This window comes from Patiria miniata, unplaced genomic scaffold (assembly GCF_015706575.1).
Source record: "Patiria miniata isolate m_02_andy unplaced genomic scaffold, ASM1570657v1 HiC_scaffold_19, whole genome shotgun sequence".
Lineage (NCBI taxonomy): Eukaryota > Metazoa > Echinodermata > Asteroidea > Valvatida > Asterinidae > Patiria > Patiria miniata.
The window spans coordinates 7,769,074-7,782,429 of NW_024037057.1; the positions used below are offsets into that span (position 1 = coordinate 7,769,074).

General features: G+C 38.3%; 2 protein-coding genes across 3 annotated transcripts in view; one reads left to right on the forward strand and one right to left on the reverse strand.

Annotated features, from left to right (window-relative positions):
• Nucleotides 1-1,755: 1,755 nt before the first annotated feature.
• On the reverse strand, nt 1,756-6,030 carry LOC119725617 (SH3 domain-containing YSC84-like protein 1). Its single transcript, XM_038197096.1, has 4 exons — nt 5,862-6,030; nt 4,800-4,950; nt 3,051-3,104; nt 1,756-2,331 (listed from the first exon to the last, which is right to left on the reverse strand). Exons 2-4 carry the CDS (start codon nt 4,858-4,860, stop codon nt 2,111-2,113), a joined length of 336 nt encoding a protein of 111 aa, XP_038053024.1. The 5' UTR covers nt 4,861-4,950; nt 5,862-6,030; the 3' UTR covers nt 1,756-2,110.
• A 111-nt stretch (nt 6,031-6,141) lies between these two features.
• LOC119725619 overlaps nt 6,142-13,356 on the forward strand; it is a 44,490-nt gene continuing 37,275 nt past the window's right edge. Inside the window, exon 1 of one of the 2 annotated variants that reach the window (XM_038197097.1) lies at nt 6,142-6,262. The gene's annotated coding sequence lies outside the window, so the exon portion shown is untranslated. The remainder of the gene's footprint in view (nt 6,263-13,356) is intronic. The other variant, XM_038197098.1, reaches the window with a different exon arrangement.

The window sequence follows — 13,356 nt, forward strand, 5'->3', positions numbered from 1 at the left end:
AAATGGAGCAAGAAGACTTGTTATAACAGAAAACTCTTCCAATCAGTTTTTACTTTCTTTTCAATTATTTTTCTAAGGCACAGCAAAATCTGAAGTAAATAGTGTTAGCAATTTCAGTTTCATTTCAAAATGCAGAACTGCACAGAAAGGCACACACAAAAGTAGTAAAATGTAAAGTCAAACACACAGAAACTGAAAGTAGCAGTATTTCATACATGTAGAAAATTCCCCCAAATCATGAACAAATTGAACCCCAAATTCAAACCAAAATCGGAAATTGTAACAATGAGAGAATCTATCGCTGAAGTTCAGTGAATATGATGGAGTACAGCAGGCACATTGAGAAACAAATTAAAAAACAAAATTATTATTTTTTTTTTTACACAAAACGAGTGGGAATAACCACAAACCCAGAACCCTAATTTTGTATTTCAGATAAGTTGTCAGCTTCTATAAAACTTATAAAGTCACTTTGTCATGACTAGCAACCCCAAACTTCATAAACAAATTTCCTTTAAATCCACTGCGAAAAACAATAGCATACAGTTGTACTTTATGTATTAAATAAGGGAATACGTAGTTATTAGGATTCGGTCACAATGTGAAAACAAGTCGAAACTTCACAAATTTCCAACGATTTTGCTCAACAATTTTAGTTTGTGTTTTGTGAAACACCACTCTAGCAATGTGTATGGTATGTGCTTCGTGCGCGTAGTACTAAAAATCTCCTTATATGGAAATGGTCATGAATGTGGCACGTATTCGCATGATGTGGCGCAGAGCACAGCGGTGTTTTACCAGCTGTTTAAAACCACCCACCCAACGGGCTCTCGACCAATAGGAATTAGTAAACTGTCTCAGGTATTTATGAATGTTCACTAATTAGCCCTAACCCCCTAGTAGTTCCTCAGGACTACCCTGCTAAATCCAACAGAGTCCAACCGAACTTTCCTGCTCAATCCACTGGGCCTTATTTTCAGTTGTCTGCTGAATCCAACAGAGTCCAACTTGGCGTTATAATGCGGTTCAGTTGCCTGCTGAATCCGACATTTCGCATGAGGAATGTACACAAGGGGTTAACTGCTCAATCCAACAGGCTCCATCGGGCATGTGACATAGTTGGATCCTGTTGGATTCAGCAGGGTAAGGGTTCATTTTAAAGGACAGTAAGCCACAATCCCTATTCCCCAGATGAAGTAAAAGATGCTCTTACATCTTTCCTCAACCCTACACAAATTTAGGGTTTTCATATTAGTACAGTAAACCATCCACATAGGGCTCAAGTTTTAACTACCAGAGTTATTTGACTGCAATATACATACACAGTACAGATAAACTTTGTCAATTCGATCTGATGAATCACTTGCTACAAACCCACTATAGTATCCATCAGGTCACAGATTCAAATTTCATTTAATTTACCTGTTGTTTTCTGACATGTCCGATTAGCATATTTGATAATTTGAAACTTGAGGAGTCACAACTCTCCACGCCAGCATGGAAAGTTGCTATAATTTTGTCATGTTAAACAAAAGAAAACACATGCACACAATGCAATATTAATTCAATGGAACTCAAGGACTCGGGTTGGCGCAGCGGTACTTTCTCCGCCTTCCACCGCTGTGACCAGGGTTCGAATCCCGCCTGGGCCAATATGTAGATTGGGTTTTCAGTCCCTACCTGATTCCGTGGGTTTTCCCCAGACTATTCTTCTGGGGTTTTCCTCCCACCTCTAAAACTGTGATGTCTTCTCATTGTCTTCTCTCCCACAAAACTTTAAATAGTTCCATGTAACAATATTTGCTATAGACTACAAACCACAAATCTATCAATTTCTGAAAATTACATCAAAAGCAAATGTTGCATATTACCTTTAAAGTCCACAAGGTTTTGTTTGCGAAACAGAACTGAAATGTCTCATAAAACAAAAATAATCATGTAAAACATACAGGCATGATATGATGACTACCAGTGACTGATTTGGTCTTTGTTTCTTACCGCGCAAAGGCATCTTTTCAAACTTATTAGTTCATTAAGTTGGGCATATACACATGCTTAGTACTGCGGTTCTCCAGTGATTTGAAAAAAAAAACCACCCTCATTTTATATTCTACTCCACTATCTTTACGTAATTCGCAGGGAAGATCCCCGTCTGTCCGTTCACGCGCCCCTCCCACCAATCAAAACGCGTGTCGGTCCTCGTAAGGACGTCGATGCGATCGCCTTTGTTGAACGAGAGGTCACACCGCAGAATCCCGGTGAACGATTGGACAGCAACGGCGGAGCACAGGGGAGCAGCTTTGGAAGCGATGTTGTTGTTGTTTGTCAACTCTGGCAAAGGTAAACAAACAATAATAATAATAAACAAGACATTTAGCTTCAGTGATGCTTGCCGGGATTAGCTGGCTCGTTGGTTCTTGGTTCTTGGTTGGTTCTTCTCCTAAATACTCCGCGTGGGAGTTTATACAGGAGACCAGAAACACCAGGGCAAACCCCTTCTCTTAGCGATAAGTGTTACTGGGTTCTTTTACGTGCACTGGATTACACAACACACGGGAACTACGGCTTTACGTCCCATCCGAAGGATGAAGCAATAATGGTGAAGTGCCTTGCTCAAGGGCACAAGTGTCCACCCAGCGGGTTCAAACCCACGCTACTGTTGCCTCTGAAACACCAGAGCACGAGTCCGGTGTTCTTAACCGCTAGGCCATGACGCTCCGGTTCGACTCTGTATAGCAGCGGGTACCGCAAAGAGTCCTGACGTGCCTGAGGATGGTTTTTTGTTTGCGTCGGGAAGATGCATTTTAATACAGATTTGAACCAGCCAGCTGATCCCGACAAATGCGGTGGTCGAGTGGTTATCTGCACTAGAAAGCAGGTCGTGGGTTCGAGTCCCACTTGAGCAAGCTTGTGATTTTTTTTCTTGCAAGTTCCCGGATAGCACTGAGCATACGGTGCTTATTAATACTACGTTGAGGGCAAAGACCCAATATTAAAAACAGCAGTAGTGTTTCTGTTCATCCGATCATAAGGCTTGACTTTTGACCTACCCGGTACAGAATGTCGATGCTGCAGGTGACCATCTGAGGACTTTTTCTTCCTGCCTGAAAATGTAAACATTTTGAATGAGAAGCAAATAAAAATACTGGATTTTACATTATAAATTGTACATTTTATCAACTTTGTTTGTAATTATAGTGTACATGTATATTCCAATAAAACCATATCAAATAAAAACCCATCACAAATTGAAGTGTACATATGTAATTCATTGAAAAAAATCAACACTAGATAATTCTATGAATAGTTGTCATAAGCTTTTATAGCATATAACACGAATGACAAATTAAAGTTCAAACATGCATGTAATTTAGTAACATGTTCTTTTGTCTCAAAATCTGATTTGATGGAGAGGTTTTAAATACAATTTTTGTACCACAGGACAAAAGTATACATGTAACTAGCAGGAACAACTGGCCAGTTTCAGTTTCAGAATACATGTATACAATTGTTGGGTATTGCACGCACACAAGAGAGACAAATAAACAAAATCATCTTCAATTTGCTTTCACTATTTCCATTATCTGTATGCACCAACGCCTGGTAGCCAAGTTTTAAAGGTAACATACAACATTTGCTTACAGCAAAAATCAAAACTACCAAATTATTATGAAATACCTTACTTAACTGTAAGTGAATAATAGTCTTAAACATCCTGTGAAATCATGGCACCTGGAGCGTAGTAATTTTTAAGAAAAGTGGAGTTTTCGTATCAATTTCCAACTACGGTCAGTTGACCATCCTTGGGGGAAAAAATGACTTATTTTAATTACTGCCCCCTATTTACTGAATTTAGTTCGACCACATTTTGTTTGCAATTGGTTACACATCTGTGAAGGGGTGCAAGCTTGTTTGTCTGGTTCCCTGACTATATAATGCTCAGACGACTATAAATTGCTTCCTTTCGTCTAAAATAGGGTCGGGGAACCAGACTACAAGAGCAAGTTTGTTTTCTTGGTTTTTCCAGCATCTATGAACACAAAACTTTAACGAATAAAAAAACTTTAATGAACAAAACTTCAAACAATATTTGCCATAAAATGCTAACCCCCAAATCCATTCATTTCTGACAATTACAGCAAAAGGAAATGTTGTATATTTTACCTTTAATGCCATTATTACAAGGAAGGAAGTGACAGCAATATGTATAAGGAAACTGGAGAGAATTAACGGGAGGCAAATCCTTTATCTACCACTGCAGGAAATGATTGATGGCACATTTGTTTTTGCACTTCAACTTTCAAAAGACATCAAGCCGCATGTAAAAATAAAGTACATGTAAGTTCTTGTATACATGTACATTTACCTTCCCCGAATCTGCAAAAGCTACTGTTGCAACAGACTTGAAAAACTTGCAAAACTTCAGGCCAACTTTCTTCACTCTTTAGCTGACAAAATTCTCCAAAATTTTTATGAGGCACAGACAAGGTCCCCAGTATCTCTCCAGCCAAGTTTGAAGTCTCCAGTCATTTCATTAAGGTGACTTTTGCTCAACATTTTGCACGCTTTGTTTACATATGCGCTTTCCAGGGCCGTGTATAAGTCCGACACTTCATACATGTCATAGGTCTGACGCCTCATAAGTCCGAAATTTTGGACTTATGAGGCGTCGGGCTTATGAGGCATTAAGCCAGGTAGGGGGGGGGGGGCTCCCATAGGAATGCGCATATAAACAAAGCGTGACGTCATTATGTCTTGGGTCTATTTGGACTAAAGTGAGGAATTATAAACATCCTTACTTTTATTCCTGAAGCTGAGGCTACGCAAACTAATACCCCTCTTCCCTTCATTATTGCTCATATCTCCTCATCACACGCATGTCTTGTCGTGATCAGCAACAGCAATCAAAGTTGTAGAAGACGACGAAAGTACTTGTGGTAGATCGTAAACCTGGAAGAAGACAGATTTTTTTCGTCAACTGTGTTTTTCATCAACTTCAAATACATGATCTCATGGACTACTGATCCATTCTGGATTGTAAGCAAATCCCAGAGTGGTACAGGAGAAAGAAGTATGTACACTACAGGGAAGTAGAGTTAGCATGGTTAGTTACACAGTATTAGTACATTGTACATGACTTCTGGGCTTTCAAAATAGAATTAAGGAAGTCTTACGAGTAGTGAACCACTGTCACTGAGGTCAGTGGGTCGCAACATTACGCAAAGAGGAAAGAATGTTGCAGCCTGACGCTGCTTGAACTTCATATATCATGTCAATGAAGGTCAGTCATTGCAAAAATGATAAGATATGAATCTGGGACGGGGAAACATTTCCAATTTTGTTAAGAAATACTTTTGTTGACTCTCCATAGACTTTGCACACAACCGCTGAAGAGTGAAGTGGCGTCAGGTTGCAACATTCTATCAAAAAAATAACATTCAATAAAAGCACATCACATGCATGCAGACATTCATTCGTATGCCTATTGCATTAAAATGAGAAAGTTTCCCAACAAAAAAATATCAAAAAACAAAAGGGTTTAACAAGTTAATTAAGCCAAACAAATTTAACGAAAGAAATCAATACATTAGACTTTTAGTGGACATCACTAATTTTTCCCTGCAGTGACCTATAAATTAAGGCTATATTAATTATCAGCCATCAGAATGCGATAACTAGCAGGGAAAATATTGAAGTATTTACTGAGAAAACAGCAGTAGCACTAGAAATGTTCAGGCAAGTCTCATAGTACTCTAGTCATACGGTTTGTGCACAGCCACAGCCAGCTACTGGCTAGCAGAGGGTGACAAGTGATGGCCAGATATGGGAATGTTTCCCCACTTTTGAAATTGAATACTTACAATTTTCAGCAGTGGATTTTAGGCTTACTACATATATCGTGTATATGTGGCTATGTAGGGGGGATGACCACTGCTGCACAAAATAAATCTGAACAACTATTTACTCTCGTTAAATTTTAAGTGTTGAAACTGCACTACGTTCCCTATCCCTTCCATAAACTTTTAACAGCGCCCTCTTTTGGTGTAATCAAGTCTAGACTGGTCTACGCGATCCAACTGTCACGAAAATCAAAGTATGTATGAGGCGGTAAACAGACAAGAATAGTTTTTTGAACTTTCCATGCAATAGTTTATCACCCCCACATGAAAATGCATTGCTCCAAAATAAACAGTATCACTTTCCACACTCCACCGGGGAAAAATCGATCAACTTTCCGTCCAATTTTGCACCAGAAATGTAGGTAAGTGAGCCGAATTTATTACCTTTTCATTGAATGTGCATGTATCTTTGCAGCAAGGAGTAATCGTGGGTGGAGTAGACAAGGTATTTGGGCAGGAAATGTGTTTGTTTTTGAGGTCTCAATTTAACGGCAGTGTGTCCCGTTTTACCGTCGGTTCGGTGTGGTATGGAGGCCGAAGGTCGGGGAGGCTTTGCCGAATCAACGGCATGTTGGACGGGCGGTGTTGGCCGGGCAGTATTGTTATTGTTGGCCGGCTGACAGCCCCAGCATATTATACAGATGGGGAAAAAAATGTTACAACCTGACGCCACTTCCGCGATTGTGTACAAAGTCTATGGAGAGTCAAGACAATTTTGAAAGTATTTCCTAACAAAATTGGAAATGTTTCTCGGTCCCAGATTCATTCATGTCTTATCATCATTTTTGCACTGAACGACCTTCTTGATATGAAGAAAAAAGTGGCATCAGGTTGCAAATTTTTTCTGTAACTTTATACTGAAGTTAAGCGTAAATGAATGATTTACTACGGAACATTTGATATGTAAATTTCTAATTTTTCCCTCAAATAACATGAATAATGTAAGGCGGAATGCATGCCAGAGTGAAGCCTCTGATTTGGCAATGCATTGATGGTATTTGGCAGACGAGTTTACTAAACAGAAGTGCACACTTTTGAATATAGATTAGAACACAGCACTGTTCTGGCGCCGTAATTATTAGTTCACAACAAAACACGTCCATTGATTGTGATTCATCACAACAATGATACAGCCAGAGGAAAATTAGCAAATGAATTGTCCGTCTGTACTGCTTGTGTTTCAGATCAAATGTGTCATTACATGCATTATCATTTACAAATTGAAAGGAAATGACAAGTAGGCCTACGCTACATTAAAAATAAATAGGCCTGAAGCTTCATTTATTGATACACAACAGCTGTTGACAAAATGTACGGATATTGAAATGTATGTTTAATAATAATGATAAAAGTGGCAAATCCATTAAAGTGCTCTCAGATGCTTTACATAAAGAAAAGTATAAATAAAAGGAACTCAAATTTCTGTATCTTTTGTGAATAGAATATTTTCCATGAAAATGTTCAGTTTCGGTTGCAAACATGATTCATTGTAACAGAACTTTAATCATGCTTGGCATGATGATCCCCAGGGAGAAATGTTCTAGTGAGCGTTTCATCCAGTGTTTCATATTCAGTGACTTAGTTGTGGTTTTCTCGTTACTACATGTATTCTCAAGTTGTATCATACAACAAAAAGCGGAACCCAAACCCCAAAAAGTTTATTTCATATTTAAAAAAATATGTAGCACCAAACATAATAATGACTGGAAAGCCAATTTCATAAGCTACTTTTAGATGAACAAATCACTGAAATTGCTCAATCCGTTCAAAGAATATCACCATTTATACACAATGACCCTAAAATCTGTTTCGTGTCCCCCCCCCAAACCCCCCCCCCCCCAAAAAAAAACAACCAACAACAAAAGCTGTCAATACAGTGTGTATTCTGACTGTTTGGAACTACAAAGAAAATGACACAGAATACTTGTTTCAACAACTGTCAACAACTGTTGTACACAATATCTTTATTAACAATCCTGGTTAGTGGTTAGGCAAACAATATGATTTATAAAATTCACTTTTTTTTTAAAGAGACGGGCCTTCAGAAGGACTTTGTTGAATATTTATAACTTTTAAACTGGAGTTTTATCGCTGGTGATGTTTGAAGACAATTGTAAAGACAATTCTTGAAATGGTATTTTTGGACGTATTTTTGTGTTTACATGTAAATGGTGATATTCTTTGAACGGATTGACCAATTTCAGTAATTTGTTCATCCACATGTAAAAGTAGCTATTCCAGTCATTATTATGTTTGGTGCTACATATTTTTTAGTACGTATGAAATATAATTTTTGGGGTTTGGGTTCCGCTTTTTTTGACTCGCCCTGTAGCACAGTTGATATTACAATGTTTTTAAACTGATAATGTTATCTTGTTGTACGGACGATGGGTTTAGTGCCCTACACATACATGTGCAGGAAACAGGAAGTGAGGAGTCAGTACAAATATGTATGTTTCATTTAATCTTCTAGTGCAGGCCTGTATAATACCGGTACCTTATACTTGAAATTGTAGCCAACAGGAAACAATGGCCAAAACAAATTTCAGTTGCGTGATTTTAATCACAACACACAAAAATCAATTTGCTGAGGGGTTCTTTGTAAAAGACGTGGATAGACAGATTTTGTTGGAAGTTGTTAGGGCAAAGGAGTGATGTGGTAGAAACAATTGACAATGTGTCACATGTTCACCCCCTTCAACCCCCCCCCAAAGAAAAAAAAAGAGAAGAAGTTAGAATGTGTACTGATTTACAGTGTATGTCAGGGTGTTTAACAAAAATCAAGTAAAATGTTTGAATATATCAGGCACTCAAAAACTGTAACTAAAAAAGATACATAGTTTCGTGCTTGAATGAAAATTTCCTTGTAAGGCCAAAAAAAAATAATAATCGGTCTCTGGTCAGACCGAAGTTCTGGAATTGATGCCTGACGCGTTTTTTTTTTTTTTTTTTGGGGTGGCTTTTTTTTTTTTTTTCAAGCTTCAATTGTACAGACAAGGTGGGTACTATTTTGCTTTTTTGTGTCCGCATTATACATTGGTGTCCTCCATAATTTGCCTTGGTGCCCTTTATCATTTGCCTTGGTGCAATGTCCCCATTCCTTGGTGCTCCTTGGTACAAAATGTGAGGAGGTGCGGCAATAGAGGGCGCTGTTGTAGCTTCTGTGTTAATTTGAAGAAGAAAAAAAAAATTGATGTGCATGATTAAAATCGACGCGCACGCTGACCAGAGACCGAGTATTTTTTGGGGGGGCCTAATACCAACACATACATGAACATGTACAGTACATGTACAACACATTTGTAGTGTGCTTCTGTATGCTACAGTACATGTATGTAGGCCTACATACTGTACATATGTATTATACCTTGTAGAGTTTCCAGAAGAGTACCAGAAATCGTGCCTATTAAATTTTGCATACAATCGTGTCAATTTTAGCTGGCCCCTAGACTGGCTTTCACTGTGTGCAGCCCATTGCATGGTATCACTTAAAGACCGAGCCCAGACAGCAGCTGGTAAGGTCAGAACGTGTTGCCACGGTAACGTGTCAACAAGTCGCTATAGCGCTACAGACACGTCCCACACAATCCTCAATAAATCAGAGCAATATGGTATTGGCATGCGATGATCGGTGGCTGTGAAGAACAGATGACTCACTGGCCGTCGGGCGTCGTTAATGATTAATGTTTGTGAAGAGGCTACGGAAATGGGCGAAGAAAGCTTGTCTTTAGAAATTCAACGCTTTGTTCAGCGTGTGAACACATTGCTGTACATGCCACTTGTTGTCAGGCTTTACGACTAAAAATATACAAAAACACAAAATGATGGTGAAAAACCACTTTCCCAGATTCCAGCGTTTGTGTACATTTTTTTTTTTATAAATTATAGTCCTTTAGAGACTGTACCGCCCCAAACTGCCCTGTCTATTTCTCCCTGTATAAAAAAAGTGCCACCAAACTGCCCAAGCCTGGATGGTGTATCAGGCATGAACCTTTTCCTCGGATCCACCGATTTTCTTGTTTTTTACAAATTTCGAATTTCCTCGATTTTTTTCTAAATTCCCAGTTACATCTATACCTGTTAACACAGTGCATTAAATACAAAGAAGTAGGCCTACAGTTGCTGTGAAATGTGTCCAGTTACAATCTGAATTATGGTTTAGTGTGTTCACGTACCGTACATTGTACTGGTTCTGACTACTGTACGATATCCACATGTGTAGAATTTCCTAAAATTAAAATTCCCACTGTGTACACCAACTCGTTGAGAGGATTCTAAACACTCACAGTTTTGTGTGTGTTCTTTGCAAGTGTCTATTCAATTCATCTCTGATCGCTATCTTCGGCAAACACTCCGGCTTTTGTTGTCTTATCGATTCCGAAACAGCACCCTACAAAAGAAATCTAGATTGTATTTGGGGCTCTTTCATGTAGTGACTGCTGGTCGTATAAAAATACTAGTTTTGTTTATATACCCTTGTTCTCTGTCGGAGCTGTGTGTGTTGTGACTGGGTGCTTAAGAGATTATAAATAGTGCTTGCCATGCTTGTAGTTGTAGTGTGAGGCTTATTCCAAAATAATTTCTAACTGTCTCAAAGTGAAAAAAATTAATGTCTGTGTCCAACCCAACACGGAAATTTCAGGAACCAAATTCGCACTACATGTAGCAAGAGTCCAACACGGCTTCAACGTACAGGGTGCGTCAAAAAAAGCGAAACCCAAACGTCGGGACTATTGATTTAGGGAAGTTCTGCATGTAGCACTTTTAAAATCTAGGATATGAAAGCCCAATTCATAAGCTTTCTTTTAGTACAAGAATCATTCAAATCACTCATGTACTTTTTAAGTTACGGAATTTTAAACACAACCACCGTTTTAAAGTTCTGTCCACGGATCACAAAAAAGGTGTGCGTTCTTTCAGCAAAACGAAAACAGTTCACACACATCCCTATGTGATTTGTTTTCGTTTTGCTGAAAGAACACTTACCCTCTTGTGATCCGTGTGGACAGAACTGTAAAACGGTGGTTGTGTTTAAAATTCCGTAACTTGAAAAGTACATGAGTGATTTAAATGATTCTTGTACTAAAAGAAAGCTTACGAATTGGGCTTTTATATCCTAGATTTTGAAAGTGCTACATGAAGAACTTCAGTAAAACAATGGTTCCGACATTTGGGTATCGGTTTTTTTTGCTTACGTACACCTCCTACTTATGATTCGCCCATGTTGATTTCAGCACAGTACGGAAGACTACACAGTGACAGTAGGCCTAGTGTGATAAAGCCTTAGGAGGACAATTTGCATGAAACGGGTCTATTCTCTTCAACTTGCGTATGGCTCTGCCATTTCTAGTCTCTGCATACAATGTATGTCCAACTTAAAGGGAAAATACAACATTTGAAAACATCAAAAAATAAAACTACGAAATCATTTTGAAACGCTTGCTGGACTGTTGGTGAATGACAGTGTAAAGCATCCTGTAAAATCATGGCACCTGGTATACTGTCATTTTCAAGAAAAGTGGTATTTTTGTATCAATTTCCAACGCTGATCGGCCGATCAGCGTTGGAAACAACTGGCTTTTTTTTTCAAATACTGGCCCCAATTGACCATCGCACTTGTTTGCAATCGATTACAAACCTATGAACGGGTACGAGCCAGCTAGACTGGTTCCCTGACCTTACACTTCCCCAATGTATGTAAACTGCTCTGTTTCTTCTTATATGGAGTCAGGGAACCAGACTACAGGAAAATGATCGTTTTTCTTGGTTTTTATAGCATTTTCGAACCCAAAACCTCAAAAAAGTCAGTGTTTATTTCCAACCCCCCAATTCCATCCATTTCTGAAAATTACAGCAAAAGCAAATGATGTACCGTATATTCCCTTTAAAGAAAAGGAACTTTGAGGTTGCGCCTTTTATTTTTGTAACCTTCAGTATTCTTAAGCCAAGTGTTCCCAACAACACCTAAGACCCTCACTGAATCCAATAAACCACAATCTCCATTCATAAGAAATGGACCGACCATTCAAGACCACATTGACAGTTTCTGCACAATGGACTTATAAAGGTGTTTACCTTACTTAATGTAAACACCCACATGTAGGATGAACCTGTTCATAAAGAAATATAGTTTTTGTTTACCTTTAAAGGGAATATACATCATTTGCTTTTGCTGTAATTTTCAGAAATGGATGGAATTGGGGGGTTGGAAATATATAGCAAATATGGTTACACTGACTTTTTTGAGGTTTTGGGTTCGAAAATGCTATAAAAACCAAGAAAAACAATCATTTTCCTGTAGTCTGGTTCCCTGACTACATAAGAAGAAACAGATCAGTTTACATACATTGGGGAATTGTAAGGTCAGGGAACCAGTCTAGCTGGCTTGTACCCGTTCATAGGTGTGTAATCGATTGCAAACAAGTGCGATGGTCAATTGGGGCCAGTAACTGAAAAAAAGCCATGATTTTACAGGATGCTTTACACTGTCATTCACTAACAGTCCAGCATGGTATTTCAAAATGATTTGGTAGTTTTATTTTTTGATGTTTGCAAATGTTGTATTTTCCCTTTAAAAAAAAAAATAAGCTTCAAAATAGTGTTACAAGTTTACAGGCAGCGTTAACGTTTAAATTTCCTTCCATTTACTTTTTTTTTATCCAGTACTGGTTTTGTTTACAAATTTGGGTTCCCTATATTCAAAAACAGTAATATTGTACATGTACACTAGCAGAATATCTTCATAAATTCTACAGTTTGTTCCTGGCTCATGTTTGTAAACATTGGAATCACTGACCCCTTTAGCAGGTCAGAGACTGGCTGATAGTATCTCCCAGGTTTTATGACACCATCTACCTTGACTTCATGAATGACTGCTTGTTATCACCTCACTCAATCTAGGTCCAGGGAGACATTAAACACTTAGCAGTTACATGTATTAGTCATCAGTGCTTATCAGGATACATGTGTGAACAGTCATGATTGACAGTAGGCCCTACTAGAAATAAGAATGTAACATTCCATAGAATAAGGACAGTTTTGAAGTTATAGTTACTAGAGGAGAAGTACATTGGCAGCTCGGAAATATTAGAGTTGTTTTTCAAAATGCGAGAAATGTCACTTTTGTTTCCTTTTAGAATCCCGCCCTGCCAAAAATCAGTTTTGATGGATATCGTATAGTAAAACACAATCTAAGAATACAGTACATTTTACATGTTAAGAAACAGCTTTTTAATAATAGGTCGTCTGTGTACAGAGTTTCCATAAACATTTTTAAAATTTAATTATGAATATTTGCGGTTTGGAAGCACATGTACATTGTAAACGTTTCAATTGAAAATGCAAAATGTGACTTTTTCATCGTTTCGATACGCTTCTGGCCAAAAAAAACCCTTGATACTTTGACTTCTAGTTTGGGTATGAAGAACCTAGACGTATTTATGTGATGGGAGACTTG